Genomic DNA, 22,099 nt, shown 5'->3' on the forward strand with positions numbered 1-22,099 from the left:
ATATCTTTCCATTTTTTTTCCTATATTTTCTTTTACTTGTCGGATTTCAGATGTTCCATCCTCCAGTTTACTAATCTTATCTTCTGCCTCTTGAAATCTAATATTGTAGGTTTCCATTGTTTTTTTTTTCATCTCTTCTACTGTGCCTTTCATTCCCATAGGTTCTGTGATTTGTTTTTTCAGACTTGCAGTTTCTTCTTTTTGTTCATTTCTTGTCTTCTTTATATCCTCCTTTAAGTCACTGATTTGATTTTTGATGAGGTTTTCTATGTCTGTTTGCACATTTTGAATTAATTGTTTCAACTCCTGTATCTCATTTGAATTGTTGGTTTGTTCCTTTGACTGGGCCATAGCTTCAATTTTCCTAGATTGATTTGTTACTTTTTGCTGGCATCTAGGCATTTAATTACCTTAATTAGTTTATTCTGCAGATTGTTTTCACTTCTTTTACCTAGGGTTTTCTTGCTGGATGAATTTGTTGTCTGTCTGCTCTCTGACATTCAGTTCAGCTTTTTCTGGACCTCTAGCTTAGGTTTTGTTTAACAGAGGAGAAACTTTCAGTTCTTGTTTTCTCGTTTCTTGTCCTGCCTATATGCTGCCTTTCCCCTCACACCTTGGGAGTGTCTACTCAGGTATTATAGACCCCAGCTGGATTTTCCCAGACCAAACTGGCCTCCTGTCAGGAGGAAAGGGTCACCAGCATCAGTTTTCCCTGAGGGTGAGACCCAGCAGGTTGAAAGACTTTCCTGTGAAGTCTCTGGACTCTGTTTTTCTTATCCTGCCCAGTACGTGGCGCTTGTCTGCCTACAGGTCCTGCCAGTGTAAGATGATACGGTATCTTCAATTTTGGCAGACTCTCCTTTCTGGGGGCGTGGCAGAGACAGAGGAGAGGTTGTAGGCTGGTCTTAATGGCTTCTTATTACCAAGCCCTGGTGTCTAAATTCCTTAATGGAGGGATTCCACCTAAGTTGGGCTTCACCCCTCACCTTGGGAAGGCAAAGGCCCCAGACAAGGCCTCAAACAAGCTTGTTTCTGCCTATGCCTGGGGCAATTGCTGCCTGAGAAGCCCTGCCTCTGTATCCAAAGGCAGTCAAGCCTTTGTAGAAACACAGCTACAAAAATCTCCGTTTCTTTTTCCGTCAGCCCTGCCCCCTTTGCACCAGGGCAAAAATCAGTGACCTCCACTTTAACCAGATTCACCTGAGCTGGGGGCCTTTCTTTAGTTGTCAGAATTTGTTAATTCCACAGTTGGTGTTTGGTTATTCTCAGCCCCTGCTGCTGGTATAGTCTCTTTCCTTTCCCCTCTCAGAACCAACCTTTGGGGGTTGATTGCCAACTGCCGTGGCTTGGGGCACTCACAGTTCTGGGGGACTCACAGCTGGTCCAGTTGGTACAGACTGGGGTACCTGTGTTGCTGGTCACTGGTGTGGCCCCAGGAGCTGTTCTGTACTGTTCCTGGTTATTTAGTAGTTGTTCTGGAGAACGAACTAAATTGTGCATGTTGCTGATCCACCATCTTGGCACTACCCATAACTATTGAAATAAAGTTGTGCTTCCTCAGTATGGCATGAACATGATGAGCTTGAACATATTAAATTTCTAAGCCTCACTTTCCTGATCTTTAAAATAGGAGAGCATTATCATCCTTCTCATGTTTGGTAACATTTGAAGCTACTAGTGTTCTGTCTGCACATAGAAAACAGCCAACTAGTACATACAACTTCACATATAAATGACCTCATTATTCCTCTAAGCTGCATCTTAATCTTAGTATGTCCCCCTTCTTGCCCTTCTTTTCTGTCCTTGTTTGATTTTAATTACAATATGGGGTAAGAATGAATTGAAATCTCTTGCCAGTTTTAACATAATTAAAACCTTATTTGCATAGTTTGGGAAATTGGCATCTGATCTTGAGGTGCAGGTCAATATTTAAACATGGAAATTCTTACTAAATATCAGGTTTTTCATCCTCCTAAGTTATTAATAGGTTAACTATCTCATTACTTTCTCCTTATTCATCTTAGGTAGCCACTTCACTTTACATGCTAATAGCTACTCCATCTAAATCTCAAGTCCTTCTTCAATAGACCACCAAAATCAGAAAGCCACTATAAAACTCAGTGAAGTATTCCTTTGATGCTCTGAACAGGGAAAATTTAGAGTGATGGTTGACGTTTCACATTTAGGATCAACTAATTGTTTGATGTTTGACAACTTTTCACTAATGGACCCTGACTTTGAGCAAATGAAATTAAAATGGTAGAATTATCAGTTTGAAGATCCATAGTCTAAACAAGGATCTGGTCCTATTTTGTGGGATACTGTCGCAGGAGTATCACTGGAAAATATAGGTTGCCCGACATTCTGGTAATTTTGGGGGGTTAGGCCCCAACAGATTTAAGGAAGTCAAGTCGATGTTGAAGGCTGAGAGGGAGGAGAGGACATAAAAATGAATTTTAGTTTTTCCTCACAAGGCATTTGTGCCAAGGTGGCTTATGTGTATCAACATCAGGGAATACAATATCCTGGGAATAAAGATGAAGTCTCTCAAAACTAGAGGGGAGAAGTGTTTTCTCCTGTATTAATCCAGCTTTGGAGACATTCTGGTAGTCACATTTGCCCCCTCCCCAAAAAACAACAATGAAGTACTAACAACATAGCTTAAAAAAAATAAAAAGTAAAACAAAATTCTTCTTTTTTTTCACATGAGCAGGCACTGGGAATCAAATCTGCGTCTCTGACATGGCAGATGAGAACTCTGTCTGCTGAGCCACCATGGCCCGCCCAAAATTCTTCATTTTTATAAAACTTGATTAAAAGTTGTATTTCAAACTGTATAGTCACCAGAAGTACAGAGTTATCAAAAATGCTCACACTTCTCTTGGCATCTCCAGCACTTTTGGCTTTCTATGCCTGGTCTGTTTGGGGATCTCCATTTTCTGCAGGGTAATTCCCATCCTTGCCAGTATCAGCTTTCCCCTTTTTCCCTTTGGGTACCTTCTCTCCCTTCTTTGCAAAGGCCTTTTTAGGCTCCGGTTCTGGCTTCGGAGGAGCAGGTTTAGCATATAACCTTGCAGATCTTCTCTGTGGTTCATCTTTTACCTTGGCTTTGTCCCCTTTAGCAACCCATTCAGCCTTTCTCTGGGCTTGGTGGCAGCAGCAGTGGAGCATAGGCCCTGGATGTGGGGATACAGTGGCACATGGGCTTTGGTTGGTCTGGGGGTCATTCTCACCTCTTCTCACTGCTCTGAGAAATGTTTTTAACAGCATTAATTTATAAAATTTCAAGTTCTCTTCTCAGTGTTCTGAATTGTTCAGCATTATGTTAAGACTTTTTCCAGTAGTTTAATTTCATCCTTTCATAGTTTTGCTGCATTATGTGATTTTGCAGTATTTCCAAAATATATTTCTCCATGTGATTTTTTTATTGGAGCACATCATGGGACTAATTTTCCACAGACATGTGTCTTACAAGCCATTACACCATCTAATCCTAATCTTTCTTTCAAGCCTCTCATCCTCTGTTCCCAGCTCTATCAGACTTTGTATTGTGTATTTGTAAACATTACATAGAATAAGTACGCTTGCAGGATGTGCTCATAATCTATCTTTATTTTTGTTTTCCACTCTCCATTAAATTTCATTTGAGGGGTTAGTTCTTCCCACCTACCTGGAGGACAAGTCTTAACTTTTCTGTTCACTTTTGGGAAATAAAATTAATCTGTCCAAGAACTAATAAACTATCCAGAGTAAAACTTTTCTTCCTTTTCTAACTCAAGCCTACTATAAGCTTCAGTGAAGTAGTAGGGTTTGGTTGGCTTCTGTTTTCTTTCTTTTTCCTTCTCCTAACTTTGCCCTTTTACTTCTTCCCATTGCTGACTAGTTGCTGGCTAGAAGCAGCAGCAGTTACTAATGTTTATATAACATTTATTACCTGCCAGGCACTATTCTAAGCACTTTACATGTATTAGATCATATAATCCTCAGAACTCTATGAAGTACGTTCTTCATAGAAGAAACTATGTGCAGAGAGTTTAAGTGACTTGCCTAAGGTCCCAAAGCTATAAATGGCAAAACCAGGATGCGTAGCATCCTGGATTCAGAGTCTGTGCTCTTAACCCTGTTCTCTGTTCTAGTCTTGGCCAATGTTTAGATCAGACTCGCCCTTTAGATTTTTTTCAAATATAGCCCACATTTGCTATAGACCTGGAACTCCTTTCCCTTGCAGGAGTAGGAAGATGCAGAACAGGGTTTGGGACTCATAACACACTAATCATTCTCACCAAAAATTTTTTTTATAATCTTTATTCTTAGAAGGTTGAAGGTTGGGTGGGTGTAACTCAAGATTGAAAGTAGTTTTCCACTATCTCCTTGCCTAGGCAACCTGTATCTCACTGGAAGTTGTGTGGGACCTCCCCTGAAACCGAGATTGAGATGGTTCCCTTTTAACACCCCATTGCATATCCTCCAAATATGTGACTTAATTTCATACCTTTGTTCATGTATATTGTGTCACTTACTCTGAAGACATCTTTCTTCACTGAATCACTCAATCCCAGTCAAATTAAACACATTCTGCAGGTAGAAGAAGCAAATGGAACAAAAAAACCTTTATATGTAGCCTTTCCATTTTGTTCCTCTCCCTCACATTGCTCTGATAGATAAATCAGCAAATATATTAAAATATGTTAGCCAGTCCTAGCTGCCTTGTGTCTCCTTATGATTACTTGTCTTGGGGAAGGATATGAGGAGCAGATTTATATTTTAACTTGTGTCTCTCATTATAATCAAAATAAGTATTTCAGTGACTTTGTCTATCTTAGCACAGTACTTTTTGCCTTTTAACTTTTCCACTGTGGTATCAGACAGGGCACAGTCCCAGACTGATCATTTTATCTACCAGGTTAGAATATTCAGTGGCCTGTTTTTATTTATTCAGCTTGAAATGTTTACTTGTTGTTGTTGTTTCTCTTTTTTCTTTTTCCCTCCCCATATTCCTTTACTTGTATAGAACATTTCATGAAATGCTTATGTAATGGATGATGTTTTAGTTTCCTGGGCTGCTGAAGCAAATACCATGAAATAGGTCAGGTTAAACGATGGGAATTTATTTGCTCACGGTTTTGAGGCTTAAAGAATGTCCAAATCAAGGTGTCATCAGAGTAATGCTTTCTTCCCAAAGGCTGACTGGGACTCTGGGGTTGGCTGCCAGCAAGCCATGGCTCTTCTGTCACATGGCAAGGCACATGAAGGTGTCTCCTGTTTGCCCTTCTTTTCCAAATTCCATTAGTGTCCAGCCTCTTGCTTCCTGTGGCTTTCTCTCTGTCTGAATTTCACTCCATTTATAAAGGACTCCAGTAATAGGATTAAGTCCCATCCTGACTGAAGTAATTTCATCAAAATGTCCTACTTACAGTGGACTCAAACCAACAGGAATATAAGTACATGTTTTTCAGGCAGGCCATGCTGGCTCAGCAGGAAGAGTTCTTGTGTGTCATGCCAGAGATCTGGGTTTGATTCCCAGTGCCTGCTCATGCAATAAAACAAAACAAAACAACAACAACAACAACAAAAAACCCTCATTAATGTTAGTTCAATTAGTGAGAATTCAGTATTTGTCCTATTAAAAAAAAGAGAGAGAGAGAGAACATGTTTTTCTGGAGTACATACAGCTTCAAACTACCTAGGTTTTTTCATGTTTGTACTGACATTGCCCAGTGCATGGTCCCATCTAGAACATATTACAGTCCTAGTTAACAGCCATTTGTCAGTACAGTACTGCCTTGTCCAGGTGGTACAGCAGAGTGATGAGCACTTAGCAACATCATAGCATTCATCACAGTTCTACTTTCATTAGGTCCTGCCCAAATAATATCTCCTTATGTTGCCTATTCTACCTTGAATATTCAAAATTAAGCATTCCATTCTTTGCTTTCACAAGGCACTTTGTTAGAAGTCTCTGCAGCATACCTTTTATTGGTATTTAACCCTTTTTTATTAAGTGGGGGAAAATAATGTACCTATCTGACAGGGATACCATAGTGATTAAATAAATTATCAAAGGGGAAGCATTTAAAACAGTGTTGGGCACATAGAGAGTACTCTGTCATTATTTTAAAACTATTATTGTTCAGAATTAAAAAACTATTATTATTCATACTGTGCAGCTCTTTAAAACCATGAGCTGAGGGTGCATGGGTAGTTAGTTCAGTGGTAGAACTCTCACCTGACATGTGGGAGACCCAAATTGGATTTCCAGCCCATGCACTCCAAAAAAAAAATTTTCAACAAATGGTTTTGCAATAACAGGATATTCACATGGAAAAGAATGAAATGTGGCCCCCCATCACACAGCATACGAAAAAAAAATGAGCTCACAGACTCCTGATTGCATGGTTTGGGAGACAAGTAAGGAGAATATATTTTAGTATGTTTTCTACCTTGAATTTTCCCTCACTACCATCTTTCAGCTATTTTATTTAGTTCAGTGGCCACCTGAAAACAATCTAAATCACTTTCCATTTTAACTACTAAAACTATCAATTAATGCTTTATTTTATGTGTTTTTTTAGGATACTTCTGGTTCATTTGCATCCTTGAAGAGCACTGTAGAAGAGGAAGAAGAAGATGGGTGTGAAAACATTTACTCATAGCTCCTCTTCCCACAGCCAGGAAATGCTTGGAAAGCTAAATATGCTGCGAAATGATGGACATTTTTGTGATATCACTATACGTGTCCAGGACAAAATATTCCGGGCACATAAGGTGGTTCTAGCAGCTTGCAGTGATTTCTTTCGCACCAAGCTTGTGGGCCAAGCTGAGGATGAGAACAAGAATGTGTTAGATTTACATCATGTTACGGTGACTGGCTTTATACCCCTTTTAGAATATGCTTACACAGCCACTCTGTCAATTAACACAGAAAATATTATTGATGTTCTTGCTGCTGCCAGCTACATGCAAATGTTTAGTGTTGCTAGCACCTGCTCGGAGTTCATGAAATCAAGCATTTTATGGAATACACCCAATAGCCAACCAGAAAAAGGCCTAGATGCTGGACAAGAAAATAATTCCAACTGCAATTTTACTTCTCGAGATGGAAGCATTTCTCCAGTGTCTTCAGAGTGCAGTGTGGTAGAAAGAACCATTCCTGTTTGCCGAGAGTCCCGGAGAAAGCGCAAAAGCTACATAGTTATGTCTCCTGAAAGTCCCGTAAAATGTAGCACACAAACAAGTTCTCCCCAGGTATTGAATTCTTCAGCTCCCTACTCGGAAAATAGAAATCAACCAGTTGATTCTTCTTTAGCTTTTCCCTGGACTTTTCCTTTTGGAATTGATAGAAGGATTCAGCCTGAAAAGGTTAAGCAGACGGAAAATACCCGGACTTTAGAATTACCTGGCCCATCTGAGCCAGGTAGAAGAGTAACTGATTATGTGACTTGTGAAAGCACAAAAACTAGCTTGCCACTGAGCACTGAAGAAGATGTCCGGGTCAAAGTAGAAAGATTAAGTGATGAGGAAGTCCATGAGGAAGTGTCCCAGCCTGTCAGTGCATCTCAGAGTTCCCTGAGTGATCAGCAGACAGTGCCGGGAAGTGAGCAAGTTCAAGAGGACCTTCTGATTAGTCCACAGTCTTCCTCCATAGGTATAATGTCTTCTGTGTTTTTCATAATACTATAAAGTCAATTTAGCAAACATTTTTAAGTGCCTGTTAGATACCAAACGTGATAACTGAATTTTTTAAAATGCTATTAGCATTATAATTTTTTTTTTTAATTCTGAATTGGGAAAGAAAGAATATAGTTGAACAATATCTGATGGGACAAAAGCAGAAGGTACAGATCGTGACTCGCTTTCAATGTAAAAAATGTAAAAAAGCAGCCGTTTAAAAAAATCCAGTTAATCCTTTTTATTAAAATACTCATTGAAAACTTACCATATGCCAAACAATGCAGATGCAGTATGAAAAAGATACAGTCCCTGTAGCTGAGGAGTTAAGAGTCTAGTTGGACAAAGCAAATGTGTAAATAAATGATTACAATGAAATATTAGAAGTCTTAGGCTAGAGGTATGAACAAAGTGTTAATGGTTCACAAAGAAAAAACAAGTTAACACTGCATATTTGAGCTTTATATGATAGGTCTGACTCAGTAAATAGGAATTTGCCCAGATGAGGGAATGGAGTTTTTGTTAAGATGAAAAAAAAAAGCATGTATAAGAGCAAAAGCATAAAGGTATGGAAGGTCATTGCATGTTTGGTAAGCAGTCAGTTCAGTGCAGAATAATGTAAATAAAGCACAGGTATCTGAAAGTGTGGGGAGTAATGGGAAATAAGACAAAAAGAACACTTGAGAGCAAATTGTGAAGAGCCTAAAATATACTAGTGTCAGTTAAGATTGCATTAAATTGCATTTAACAGAATCTCTTCTAGAGTGGTTTAAACCAAAAAGGATTTACTTTTATCACATAAAATTTCCAAAAATAGGTAAAGTGGCTGGCCAGTGTAATCATTGGTCCAGGCTCCTTTTTTATAATTCACTATTCTCACTTTGTCAGTTTCATCCATATGCTTACGGTGTCATGGTTACAAAATACTTACTTCATCTTCAGACTCTCATTCTAAAAAGGGACAGGGCTTTATCATGAAAGTACAACTCTTCCCAGAAATCCTTGTAAGACTTCTGCCAGATCACGTCACCTGGTCTTTCTTAGCTGTAAGGGAACCTGGGAAGACATGTATACCAGTTTGGTATATAACCTCCTCAAACAAAATTAGAGGATATTAGATTCTGGTATGCAGTTAGCGGTGTCTGCCATAGCTAGGCCAAGTAAATATGGATTTTATCCTAGTGGTAGTAAGGGAAGCAAGCCTACTTTAAAGGGAATAAAAAATAAAACATGTATAGGTATGTTAGGAAAATTTATTTGCTTTTGGTATGAGACAAGAGGCTAGACAGAGACAAGAGGCTCAGAAACCATTTGCAATACAGTTGTTTCAGTATGAATGGAGAGGCTTAGAGGAGAACTAAAAAGAAAATGGATATTAAGAGACTTTTTGTAAAGGAAAAATCAGTACTACCTGGTGATACTGAGTATGTGGATTAAGGGATAGGAGGAGATCAAAGTACTCCGGATAACCAGGAAAATAATGATAGCATTTTATTATTATAGTCATTGATTCCTGGTCACAATTTTTCATGTCTCATTTTTTCCGAAATCCATGTGTTTCTTGCAGTTACTTTTTCTTTCTTATTTGCTCTCAAAAATAATGGCAACAGGGCAGTGCAAAGGTGGCTCAGTGACAGAATTCTCATCTGCCATGCTGGAAACCCAGGTTCAATTCCCAGAGCTTGCCCATGCCAAAAAATAAAAATAAAAAATGGTAACTTTGGGATGCACATGTAGTTCAGTGGTAGAATTCCCGCCTGTCATGTGGGACACCCTGTTTTGATTCCTAGCCCATGCACTCCAAAAAAAAAAAACGTTCAACAAATGGTATTGTTGTAGCAGGATATTCACCTGGAAAAAAAAGAATAAGTCACAAAATATATGGTTATTTTAATAGTAAAATCTAACTGATAACATAGACATCAACATACATAGGTTGAATAAAATAATATATTCTGGCTTCTTTTTTTTCTAATTATTGAAATAGAAAGAAAAATATATAAGTTTTTTTTAAATTCTGATTTAGCATTCTATGTCACTTTTTTCTTGTATTTCAATATAACTTTTTCGCCATCCCAGACCTAAATATGAGAGAAAATTATAATAGACTTCAATTTCAGTTCTTTCAAATCTTCACTATCAAGGAAGCAAAGAACTCTTCTTCATTGTTTATTGATGTAAAAGTCATTTAATCATATTGCTTCACTATAAAAATTCTATATTTTGCCATTTATAACTTAGATAATTTTAGTTTCTGTTTAAAACTAGTATTTGATATATTTTTAAGGATTAAACTTTCCTTATTAGTCATCGAGGTTACCTTCAAAACCTTATATCATTTAGCCATTCAAATAGCATGTATTATACACTTCGAAAATTGCTTCACCTCTAGAAAGACATACTATGCCAATATATTGATCAAACCTCATAATAATTGAAAACTTAATCTGAGCAAGAGTACAAGAATGGCAGAATTACCAATTTCTATAGCAACCTAACTCTACTTTTCAAGGTCAAAACTTTCTCCCAATCAGCAAGAAAAAAGTGTCTATCTTCCAGAGAGTATCTCGAGTCTGAAGGAAACAGAATTTTTATGAAATGACAAACTTACAAACATAAATATTTTAAATATGTTCTGAATTTTTACATATTAATTTAATATTAAAATACTACTATCCCCTGACACACACACACACCCCCCCCCCAAAAAAAGGAAGTCAGAAAGGTCAATTCAGTGATCAAGCAATATCATGCCATAACACTATTCAAAATGCGGGGTTGATGAGATCAAAACTAAAGATTGCTAACTGGGTGTTTTTATTTTAGCAGTGGCAGATTGAATCTCCATGAGAAATATATACATAAGAGCCAAAACCAAAGGACTCATCCTTTGGAAAGATCTATGTTCATTGTTGGAAACAGAGAGGAGAAAAACCTGCAAATAATAATAAAGAGGATTTCTCTAAAAGATTGGAGAACCAGGAATTACCCACTGTCGATGATATTCCTAAATTTGGGTCAAGATACTTTTAAAGAATTCAAGCATCCACACATCTAATAAAATATTTGGCAAGAAATCATAGCTATTTCTTGGTATGACCAACTTTTTGTTAAATACTAGAGTCTTTAATCCTGAAGACACCTTGGTACCTTGTGAATAATAAGCTGCTAAATGAACAATTACTATTTTAGTCATTATTCTGAGAACTTAGAAATCTAAATATCAGTCTAACTAAATATCTTGCTAACTAGACATATGAAGTAGTCCATTTTTTGCCACTCCAGTATATCTAATCAGTTCACATTTTGCATTTAGAATCTCACTAACTAATTAAATAGAGAAAGAATGTAAGTAGAATAAACCTTTCATTCACATAAATGTTATTGTATATTATAAATATAGACTATACAAAGTTGACATAGGAACAGCTTCTCTGATCTGAATATTGTGTGATCAAATAATCCAAGAGGGGATTTTTTTTCCTCTTGCTTTTGTATTACATGCATTTATACTTAACAAATGTATCTTAACTGTAAATCAATCTATAGACTAAAACGAGACTATACAAAAAAAGAGTGTGTTGATGGATGGAATACGCAGTCAGTATATGTGGGAGGGAGAAAACAAAGATGTGATGGTAAAGAATACTTGATTTCACTTACTAATTTTTTAAAGATACTTAAGAGGTAATTATTCTAGGGACTGAGAATGTAATCTTTAATATATTCATTATGAAGTTCTATAATAACAATTATTTGATTAGCCATGAAATCAAATAGGATTTTGCTTGTTATATTTAAGTTCCCTTTGTGGCCAGTTTCCCAGCAGAAGGTTGTAAAATCAAACACTCCCAATTTGGGACAAATAAAAGTAATTTAAAAAGCAAATATAGAGGGGGAGAAAAGACTGCTATATTAGGTTGGGTCTTAGTTACTCAAAAGAATAGTCCATCAATTTCTGGAAAGTTTAACAAAACCTTTTATAAGTAAGATGGTCTTCATGGTATGGCTTTATTATTTATCTTGAGGTATTCAGTTATCTATATACACCAAAGACAGATATAATAGTTGTAGATAAAGTCATCCACTGTACCAACAGAGAAATTGAATGTTTTTAAGACTAAAATCTCTGCCATTAGTACACATAGACAAGCACACAATAAAATCTTTATGGGCAGCAGTTAAGGTATTAAGAAATAATTTTACAGTTTTTCATTGGCAGTTGTGAATATATAAACTTGTTGCAGTGGACAGCTAGGGTAATAATGGGAGAAAGCTGGAATTGTATTATTGTTAATATGAAGAAGCAATATAGTATAATGGTTAAAAGTTCAGACCTTGGAGTCTGACATATTAGGAGCCTACTTTCATTTCTGACACTTAATAGATATGTGACTTTGAACAAGTTACTTAACTTCACTTGAGGTCCATAACCATAAAATAACAATATTAGTACCTATCTACTAAGTAAGTCAGTGCATTCTAGCCAGAGGACACCAGGAACATATCTGTAATTGGGATGGTAGTTTAAGATCTGAAAATCTCTCACAGTCACCCCAGATACACAGGACAAGTTGTGGCAGCAGGCAGGTAGAAACCTAATGTCCAGAATAAGTAGTAATACACTAGTGGTGAGAGTATAAGTATCTTATCTCACAACAGGAATTAGCCAATTTTGTGTCCCTTTAAAATGGACATACTCCTTGAGTGGAATTGAACAGTTCCTACAAAGCAGGCAGAAGTGTCTCCAGGGAGAGCAGACTGACTCATGCTGAAAATAGTCCGTTATTAGTATTTTTCTAATTAGGTCTTACAGATTGGATTGTAATGACTTCAGCAGAAGCATTTCAATGATGTGAGGTCAGGGACCAATTTTTACAAGATTGAGCATTGGGATTAATGATGTGAGGGAAACCTCAATATCAGAGGGCCCCAATAGAAGGAAATCTGAAGTGTTTAAAGGAGCAGTAATTCAGTTTTTGTCAACCAAGTCAAATGAGGAATAATAAATCCAGTGATCTGTTAAATTGAGAGCAGTAGCTCTGATCTGGGAAAAAATATATAAAAATTTTATTTTCCTTAAGTAGCAGAAGGAGATTTTAGGGGTTTAAAAATATTAAAATGAAGATAAACTATCTTATTAGTTGTAATTGACAAGATTAGTAGTAAAGCAAAGGGACAGAAAAGAATATTGAAGAATCAGAAAATTAATTTTGTTTCATCATCTTGGGTGGAAGCTATCTACTTTTGAAATCAGTATCTTCTGAAGAATCCCTCAGGCTTCTTAATAGTCAGGAAGATGTAGTGTATGTGTTTTAAGTTGGGAAACATAAATCCAAAGATCAGCATTTTGGAGTTTTAATAATCAGGTGCTAACGATATCTGATAAGGTACTTTCACTGATACTCAAGGCCAATTTTTCTTTTATGTCTTTTTCAGAAGACCCAACTCCAGATTTTAAATCATTAAGAGGCTTCTTATGTGAATCTTTTTGAAATGCAGTTCATACCTATTAGTGGTAAAGCTGGAGGCATTATATGGATCTCTTGTAGTACTCAGTCATAACAGCTTATAATAGGAATAGAATCTAAGATTTAAAGGAGAATTCCCAAATGTAAAAGGCAGCCTGATAGTAACGCATGAGGAGATAATGTGTGGGTCCTAGAGATTTATCTTATTGTCATTAAGGCTTCTGGAAATACTTTGGACTGTGGAAGTTCGAGCAGTTTTCAAGTTCTTTGGTAATTATACTTTAGAATTCCATTTGTTCTCTTTATGTTTTTTGAAAGTTTGTGGGTGAGAAAGACAATGGTGAGTCCAAGTAAAAGATAATGCTTAGAGAGTTCTTTAATAACAATATTAGTATAACATGTAGTCTTCTTACTGGAGAAGCAGTGTAGGGTTGCCCCAGTCAGGGATACAAAATCAAGTAATCTTTTTTTCCTACCATCACGGCCATAACTCTTCAACAACAAAAAAAGCCTTGCTCCATCTGAGAATGAATACTAATCAGAACATACTCATAGCCTCGTTGGAAGTATCTAAAGGGGCTTTGGTGCTTTTAATTTTTTCTTATTAATTATGTTTTTTAAAAAAACATTTTTATTGTGAAATATAACATATACAAAAAAGCAATAAATTTCAAAGTACATTGTAACAAGTAGTTATACAGCAGATTTTAAAGTTTGGTATGAGTTAAAGTTCCACAATTACAAGTTTTTCCTTCTACGAAATACCAGTGTAATGATTGAGAGTCATACTCATTTGTTAAATCCTGTCTTCTCTGTTTCAACTCTGCCTTCTCCTTTGATCCACCTCCCAATCTTCAGGGGTATTTGGGCTATGCCCATTCTAACTTTTCCATGTTGAAACAGGATGTCAACAATATAGGATAAGGGGATAGAACTAGCTGATGTTCTTGTAGAGGCTGTCCCCTCTGGCCTAAGAACCCACCTGGAGGCTGTAGATGTCTGGAAAGTAATCTTAGTGAGTGAAACCTTTGTAGAATCTCAGATGGAGCCTGTTCTAGTTTGCTAGCTACTGGAATGCGATATACCAGAAATGGAATGGCTTTTCAAAAGGGTGAATTTAGTAAGTTTCAAGTTTACAGTTCTAAGTCCATAAAAATGTCCCAATTAAAGCAAGGCTATAAAAATGTCCAATCTAAGGCATCAGGGAAAAGTACCTTGGTTCAAGAAGGCTGATGAAGTTCAGAGTTTCCCTCTCAGCTGGAAAGGCATGTGCGAACATGGTAATGTCTTCTAGCTTCCTATCCAGGCCTCTTGCTTCATGAAGCTCCCCCAGAGGTGTTTTGTTTCTTCATCTCCAAAGGTCACTGCCTGGTAGACTCTTGCTTCTCATGGCTATGCCCTTCTCAAGCTTTCTCCAAAATGCTTCCTCTTTTAAAGGATTCCAGTAAACTACTCAAGATCTGCACTGAATGGGTGGAGACATGTCTCCGTCTAATCAAGTTTAATTCCCACAACTGATTGAGTTACATCTCATTGGAGATAACCTAATCAAGTTTCCAGCCTATAGTGCTGAATAGGGATTAGAAGAAACCATTACTCTCACAAGATTGATTAGGATTAGAACATAGCCTTCTGGGATACATAAATCCTTTCAAACCAGCACAGAGCCCTAGGTGTTCTTTAGGGTTAACAGGAATGGTTTTGGTTGGGGTTTGGCAAACCATAGTAATTAGCAATATCTAGCTGAAGCTTGCGTAAGAGTGACCTCCAGAATATTCTCTCAACTCTGAACTCTCTTAGCCACTGATACCCTTATTTTGTTCCATTTCTTTTCTCCCTTTTGGTCAGGAAGGCATTGTGAATCTCATGGTGTCAGGGCCAGGTTTATCCCTGGGAGTCATATCCCTCATTGCCAGGGAGACTTTCACCCCTGGATGTCATATTCTGTGTAAGGGTGAGGATAATGATTTTTCTTGCAGAGTTGGGCTTAAAGAGAGAGACCATGTCTGAGCAACAAAAGAGGTTTTCTGAAAGTAACTCTTAGGCATAATTAGGTAGGCTTAGTTTCTCTGCTACTCTGAAATAAGTTTCATAAGAGCAAGCCTCAAGATCAAGAGCTTGGCCTATTCATTTTGGGAGTCCCTGTGTTTGAGATAGTATCATGGGTTTACCTATTGGGAAAGTTTAATAGTTCCATATTTTTTCCTTGAGTCCCTCAAGAGACTTTGCTAATACTTTTTAATTATCTGCTGAATATACTCTAGGATGTATGTAGGTATTACATTAAGCTCTGCAGAATTACACAAGTCCTTATTCCCATTCTGGGGTCCACATGTTTGGGTTATTTAAATGAGGTATCCAGACATGTTTAGTTAGATTTTGTGCTATAGAAAATTTAGGTTTTGGGCAAAACAAGTCTCTCTTCCTTTGAACTCATACAATAGGTGAAGTTCTAAAATACAGACAATGTCATCCTTACCCCTGTATTCTGATTAACCTTAGTCCTGACCAGGTCAGCTTCATTCTTATCTCTAATTGAAGCCTGATTGCTCTTTTGGTTTCTTTAAAAGTTGTTTTATGTAGCAGTGCTGACTTTCAGAACTGCAGTACTCCAACTCTGAGTCTTAGGTGTCACACAGGTAGCCAAAGTTCCAGGGATTTACCAGGTTATACATGTATAGCGCAGCATCTCAAAATCTAGAAATAACATTTACAGTTCCTGTAAATGTGACTGCTATAAGAGCTTACAATCTAGGTCCCAATTTTCTTATAAGCATTTTCTAAGAGAGACAATTCAATATTTGTACTTTTGTTTCTGGTTTATTTCATATCACATAATATCCCTGTTTCATTTACCTCATTGCATGCCTCATCACTTCGTTCCTTTCTGTAGCTGCACAATATTCCATCATACGTATATACCACAGTTTGCCATTCTACTTCTCAGTCAATGTATCCTTCAGCCACTTCCATCCATTAGGCATTATGGATAATGTTTCAAGTAAACATGTCTCACATTATCCTCACTTAGTTGTACAGTCATCAACACTTTCAGTTTGAGACAATGTTCATTGCTCCAAAGAGAAAAATAACCGTAAGTCAGAGATATAAGGGTGTCTGTAGAAGGTTGGTGTTAGACATGGATAATTCCTCAATGGAGGTTAAGCAGCCATGGAATTCTCCTTCAGGCAAAAGGAGGAGGAGGACTGGGTTTAGAGTGTTACCATAATGATGATAATATGTGAAGGGGAAAGCAATAAGAGTTCATGGGATTAGGCACTAGATGAAAAGTAGTCATCGTTTTTTGTCAGTTGAAGAATTTGTACAGCATGGCAAAACCATTATTTTCATAGAGACCAAAAACTAAATCATCTGAAGTTATAACGAATTTTACTATCATTTTTATAACTCTTAGAATATATGTTTATTTTTATGTATAGGTATATGTTTTGGCTGTTGTATCTAACAAAAGATTCAAACGACAGAACTATGATGATCCCCATGGAACTGATTCAGTACTCCTAGATCCTATCCAGACCTTTCATGAACAAAAAGGGAAAATTTTGAAAAATTTGTTGTAGAAAATTATTGTATCTTTGTGCTCAAACATGAGTGTATTTCTTTTAACTTGAAAAATACACATTCCTTGAAAGATACTTATGTTAGCATATTATGTGCTTTTTTATATACATGTAAAATTAATCTAGTAAAAATGTGATCCTGTGTTTGCTAAACAAGAATTTTTATAGCAGTTTAGAATTCAGTAAAATTTGGAGAATTTTTCTTAAAAAGCTAATTATTCCTATAGTCCTTCCATTTATAGAGTAAAGAAGCAGATCCTTGTAACCTAATGACCATTTTGGAAAACCAAATATAGTTTAGGCATAAATGACTTCGTAACAGTTTTATTATTCTGGATTCAGAAAAAGCAAAACCAGCAGTAGTGTTAGATAAGGTATAAGTCAAAAGTATCCACAGATAAGAAATCATTATACGCAACATTATATAAACACACAGCAATAGTTTTTAGGAACCTAACTCTTTTTCTAACATAAGAAATCTTTTCAAAAATGATATGAGTATGTCAGACAGCACCAAGGAATTAACAGATTAATTTGATGACAAAAGGGACCTCATCTAATCTAAGTATAAATCAGTCAATTTATATTTTAAAAGACTCAAGTTCTCATTTTATTTCATTACTCGTGTCACAATTTGTAGTAAGGATTTATTAATATACCCTTATATATGCATTTAGCTATGTACAGATGTGTAAATATACAAATAGGTAATAAGTATTAAAATTTTAACTATGGTTTTAAAATATAATTACCATTATATTAAATAAATATGTTAGTGTTCTATGAGATCATGTCCAAGCAGAGAACACCATGACCTAGGTGTGAGTACCAGCCTGTACCTATGTGTATGTGGCAGGCCAGTTCTTGAAGGCCAGGGGCTGGTTCTCTCAAGAATGAAGTAATATATTATAAGCCTCTAAATTTATCTCAGTAGGAGATAGTAGAAGAGTGCCCTTTCTCTTGATAACTTGGCCCTTTCCGTATAAAGCTGATTATCACTTCCACAAATTGAAAAGTTCTGTCCTGAATTTTTAGCTTTACTAACACTGAGAGTTGACTCCCTCAAGTGTGAAAGGTACTTCATTTTAATAACTTAGGAAGCATCACTATTGCCTCAGGAAAGTAATATTGCTTTATATCCTGCTATTAAACCATTCGAATTCAAATTGCAATTCATATTACTTGTGTTGTCATTGGCAAAAATGATCTTCTTGGGCTAAAGTTTACAAATTTTATTGTTGCTGATAGTACATTGAGTTGTAGAACAGTACTTTACATGTTATAACTTCCATAGTGTGGATAGAATTCTGAAAAATCTGTTGTTTTGTTTTTATGATTACAATCTGAACTTTAATTTTTATAAGCATTTTTAAATGTAGCTTCTCTCAGAAATAACATCAGACAATTGTTTTATATTAAGAAGCCATAGCAGAGGTTTTGTTCTCTTTCACTTTTACACATTTATCAAAGTTATGTTAATTAACAGATAAAATAAAATATATATATTTATCCTGTTTTTCTTTTAAAGTTTTTCCTTATTACAAGATAGAGCTCCATCCTATAGCTGACCACATATACTTTTTTTTAATTTTTTTATTTTCTTTAAGCATAACAACATACAAACATGAACATTCTTACCATATGATCATTCCACTCTTGGTATATAATCAATAACTCACAATATCATCACATGGTTGCTTATTCATCATCATGATCATTTCTTAGAACATTTGCATTAATTCAGAAAAAGAAATAAAAAGAAAAAAAGAAAAAATTCATACATACCATATCCCTTATCCCTCCCTCTCATTGACTGCTAATATTTCCATCTACCCAATATATTTTAGCCTTTGTTTCCCCTATTTTTTTCTATACCCCTTAATACACTCTTTCATTGATCACTAGTATTTCAATCTACTGAATTTATTTTAACATTTGTTCCCCCTATTATTTATTTATTTTTAATCCATATATTTTACTCATCTGTTCATAAGGTAGATAAAAGGAGCATCAGACACAAAGTTTTCACAATCACAAAGTCACTTTGCAAAAGCTTTATCATTATACAATTATCTTCAAGAAACATGGCTACTGGAACACAGCTCTGCATTTTCAGGCACTTCCCTCCAGCCTCTCTATTATGCTTTAACTAAAAAAGTGATATCTATATAATGCATAAGAATAACCTCCAAGATAACCTCTCGATTCTGTTTGAAATCTCTCAGCCACTGAAACTTTATTTTGTCTCATTTCTCTCTTCCCCATTTCGGTCAAGAAGATTGTCTCAATCCCTTGATTTTGAGTCCCATCTCCTTCTAGGATCTTTTCCACATTGCCAGGAAGGTTTACACCCCTGGGAGTCATGTCCCATGTAGAGAGGGGAAACACATACTTTTAAAAAAAGTTTTAGAGCAAAAAAAGCAATGCAACTGACAATTTGGCTGTTTCTATGATCTGTAGCATTTTAAGAATAACCTAAACCATGACTGACAATACCATACCATTGCTTAACATCATGCAGATTAGTATCAGCATATAACATGGACAGTGAGAACATTATCAAATTTTTAAGAATTTTATACAGTCTCTAAATATGTGAATAATATTTTACCTATACAACTTTAACCAGCTAACAGGATAGAAAAATCCCTTTTAACCACTGTAATACTTCCCAAACACCTCCTATGCAATAGGTTAAATTATTTCAGCATCTTACTTATAGAAGGTGAAAGAACAAATTATTTGTAATAATTTTCCCTTAACTGTGAGAAGACTTGTCTTCTCAAATAAAAGAGGAAAAGGCCAAGGATTTTATCAAGGATATTGTTCTGATGTCCATGTTATTTTAACAGGAAGAAAATCAAACTCAGACTTTGGTTTTATGTGAATTTCTGGTTTGACACAAAGCTTTTAAAAAACAAAAAGATACACAAAGCTTTTGAACCTGCATACCTCCTTACAATAATAGTATTCATGAAGTGGGAAAGAAATGGAGACACTAGAAAATAATGGAAAAAGGAAGAAATGTATGTTTGGGTTTAGCGGTTTAGCACACAGCCTGAAATCTGTTTTGTTTTAACTCTTAAGTTAGTGTGGAGTGGTTTTAACTTTCAGGTTTTGGTGCATTTAGTAGCCATGGGTAGGGGGAAGAGTACTTTTGTTTTATTTTCTATGGTCACTGTCCATCAAATGAGGGATTGAGAGGCTGAGGTTTAGGTGGTATTTAGAATGTAAGAGTGGATTTGTTGTAAGAAGGACCATCTGCTGGATGCATCTTATACTTCATTTTAAGTTCTTTTTGATCAGCTAATTAAGCAAACCCTTGATAGTACCAAGACTCTACTGCCTTCTAGGGGTATGGCCTGCCTTGATCACACCTCCAGCCCTTTTTGTCAAGTGTTTACCTGTAACTTTATATCATCTGTGCTCTGAATAAGAAGTTCAGAATACAGTTATATTATAAAGTAGATTTTTGTGCTCATGGTGACTGGGTCTAAATATTAGGATGCTTTTCATTTAAATCCTATGTCAGAAATATTAGTGTTTAATTCCTTTTTCATTTCTTTAAGACAAAAAGTGGAAATGGGAACATACTGACAAGTGAACAGTTGTTCCTTAAACAGAACACATCACTATCAGGAATAAATTGGATAAATAGGCATGAGGAAAAACATAAGTATAAGGGAACCAGAGAAAGAAAAAGTGTGCTCGGAAATGCTAAACCAGTAGATGGGATTGTGGGGGAATAGGTAAGGAACAAAGAGGGTACAGTTGGAGATGAATGTAAACACACATAGTTCTGCCTGCTTTTATAAGCCTCTAAATCTATCAGAATATTAAAACATAGTATAATAATGTTTTTGACTTCCATGAGTCATCAGAATATAAGAAATATATTTAAAATTCTTTATTTAAGAACTCAAGGTAAAATGTAATCCTATCACAAATTTTCAAGCACAAGTAAGTTTGGACAGTTTAAAAGGCTAGAACTAGATTAATTTTTTGGAAAATTTATTTCTGTGGAAAATTATTTGTTTTCTAATAATACCAGCTAATTCAAGTGTTTCAAAAGGGGAAACTGAAATATTAGAGTCTATAAATTTTCATCAGGAGGAAATTTCATTGTACGTGTCTGTCAGTGGTTGATATTTCTAAAATGTTCACATGGATGTGGTGCTGGACAAACTATTATATAGTTACAGTTAACACATTTTAATTTTCATTAAAATATTATAGCCAAAAGATAGTTTGCTGTTAAAAGGACTAGGTAGTTTTAGAAGCTGAGATTTGTTCATTTGATACAGCACAGCTTATTTGCCCACAGTAAAGAAATTGGCAGACAGGCCAGGTTGTTTGGATCTACCCTCCACTAACAACAACAAGAAAGTCTGGATTTTAAAAGTCACCTTAAAAGTATTTGAAAAGGTGAAAGGATAATAAAGGAACTGCCAGGTTAAATTTGAAACAAAAAGCCTGAACTCAGAGAAGACAGTAATAATCAGAGCTCTAAAACCAATTTTACCTTTAGGACATTTGCCAAAACATAGATTGGACTTTGCTTCATCAACTCAGAGAGCCAGGGTAATAGAAGTCAAGGCCCAGGTTGTGCGGACGTTGTGAAGTCTTAGAGAAGTTGCTCCACACATAAGTAGGGACCCGGAAGAAGTATACCACCAGAGTAAAGTTGAACCAGAACTAAACCAGCTCCCCTTCCTCCAAATTCCAGGGACTTTAGAAAAAGCTGTCATGGCAGTAGACAGACCAGATGAAGAAAAAGAGATAAGGTGGGAAACACTTCCCTGAGAAGTTGTGGCCGCAGACCTCTTGCAGATTTACCTCCTGTTTATGCCTACCATGGGGTAGGCCAGGGACTCTGAAAGAGTGAATTTGATTTACATTGGTCCCTGACTAGTAGTACACCCCAGGAACTTAGCAGAAGCAAACAGTATGCCTCTCTGAAAGAGGACATATTCATTACAACCTCAGGAAATTCCTTGCAAGTGATTTTCGAGAGCAGTAACCACTGTCAAAAATAACTTCCTCTAAACTCCAGAAAAGAGTTAAAGGGTTGCACTGACTGGGAAAGTGCCAGATCAAGAACGCAGCTTTAAAAATGGTAAGAGAGAAACTTTGGGTAATCATGTGACACCTAAGACTCAGAATTAGAGCTTTAAACCTGTGAAACTCAGCATTACCCATACAACAACTGTTTAAAAAGTTAAAAAAGTGATCAGACTTCAATTTGAGATATAAATGAAACTAATCTTGATAGGATTAAGGTAAATCAGAATATAGGATAAAGGATGATATGGTCCACATTTTAAAACTTCACCTGTGTGAGACTAAGAAAGAGATGTTTATTTGGTGCAAAATTTGTAT

General features: G+C 36.1%; 1 protein-coding gene across 5 annotated transcripts in view; it reads left to right on the forward strand.

Moving 5' to 3' along the window:
- Positions 1-22,099, forward strand: part of ZBTB44 (zinc finger and BTB domain containing 44) — a 117,356-nt gene that overhangs the window by 75,683 nt on the left and 19,574 nt on the right. For all 5 annotated transcript variants that reach the window (XM_077112419.1, XM_077112421.1, XM_077112422.1 and 2 more), the window contains exon 2: positions 6,573-7,645. In XM_077112419.1, coding sequence (XP_076968534.1) covers positions 6,628-7,645 — 1,018 coding nt within the window. In that variant the 5' untranslated portion in view covers positions 6,573-6,627. The remainder of the gene's footprint in view (positions 1-6,572; positions 7,646-22,099) is intronic.

This window comes from Tamandua tetradactyla, chromosome 8 (assembly GCF_023851605.1).
Source record: "Tamandua tetradactyla isolate mTamTet1 chromosome 8, mTamTet1.pri, whole genome shotgun sequence".
NCBI lineage: Eukaryota > Metazoa > Chordata > Mammalia > Pilosa > Myrmecophagidae > Tamandua > Tamandua tetradactyla.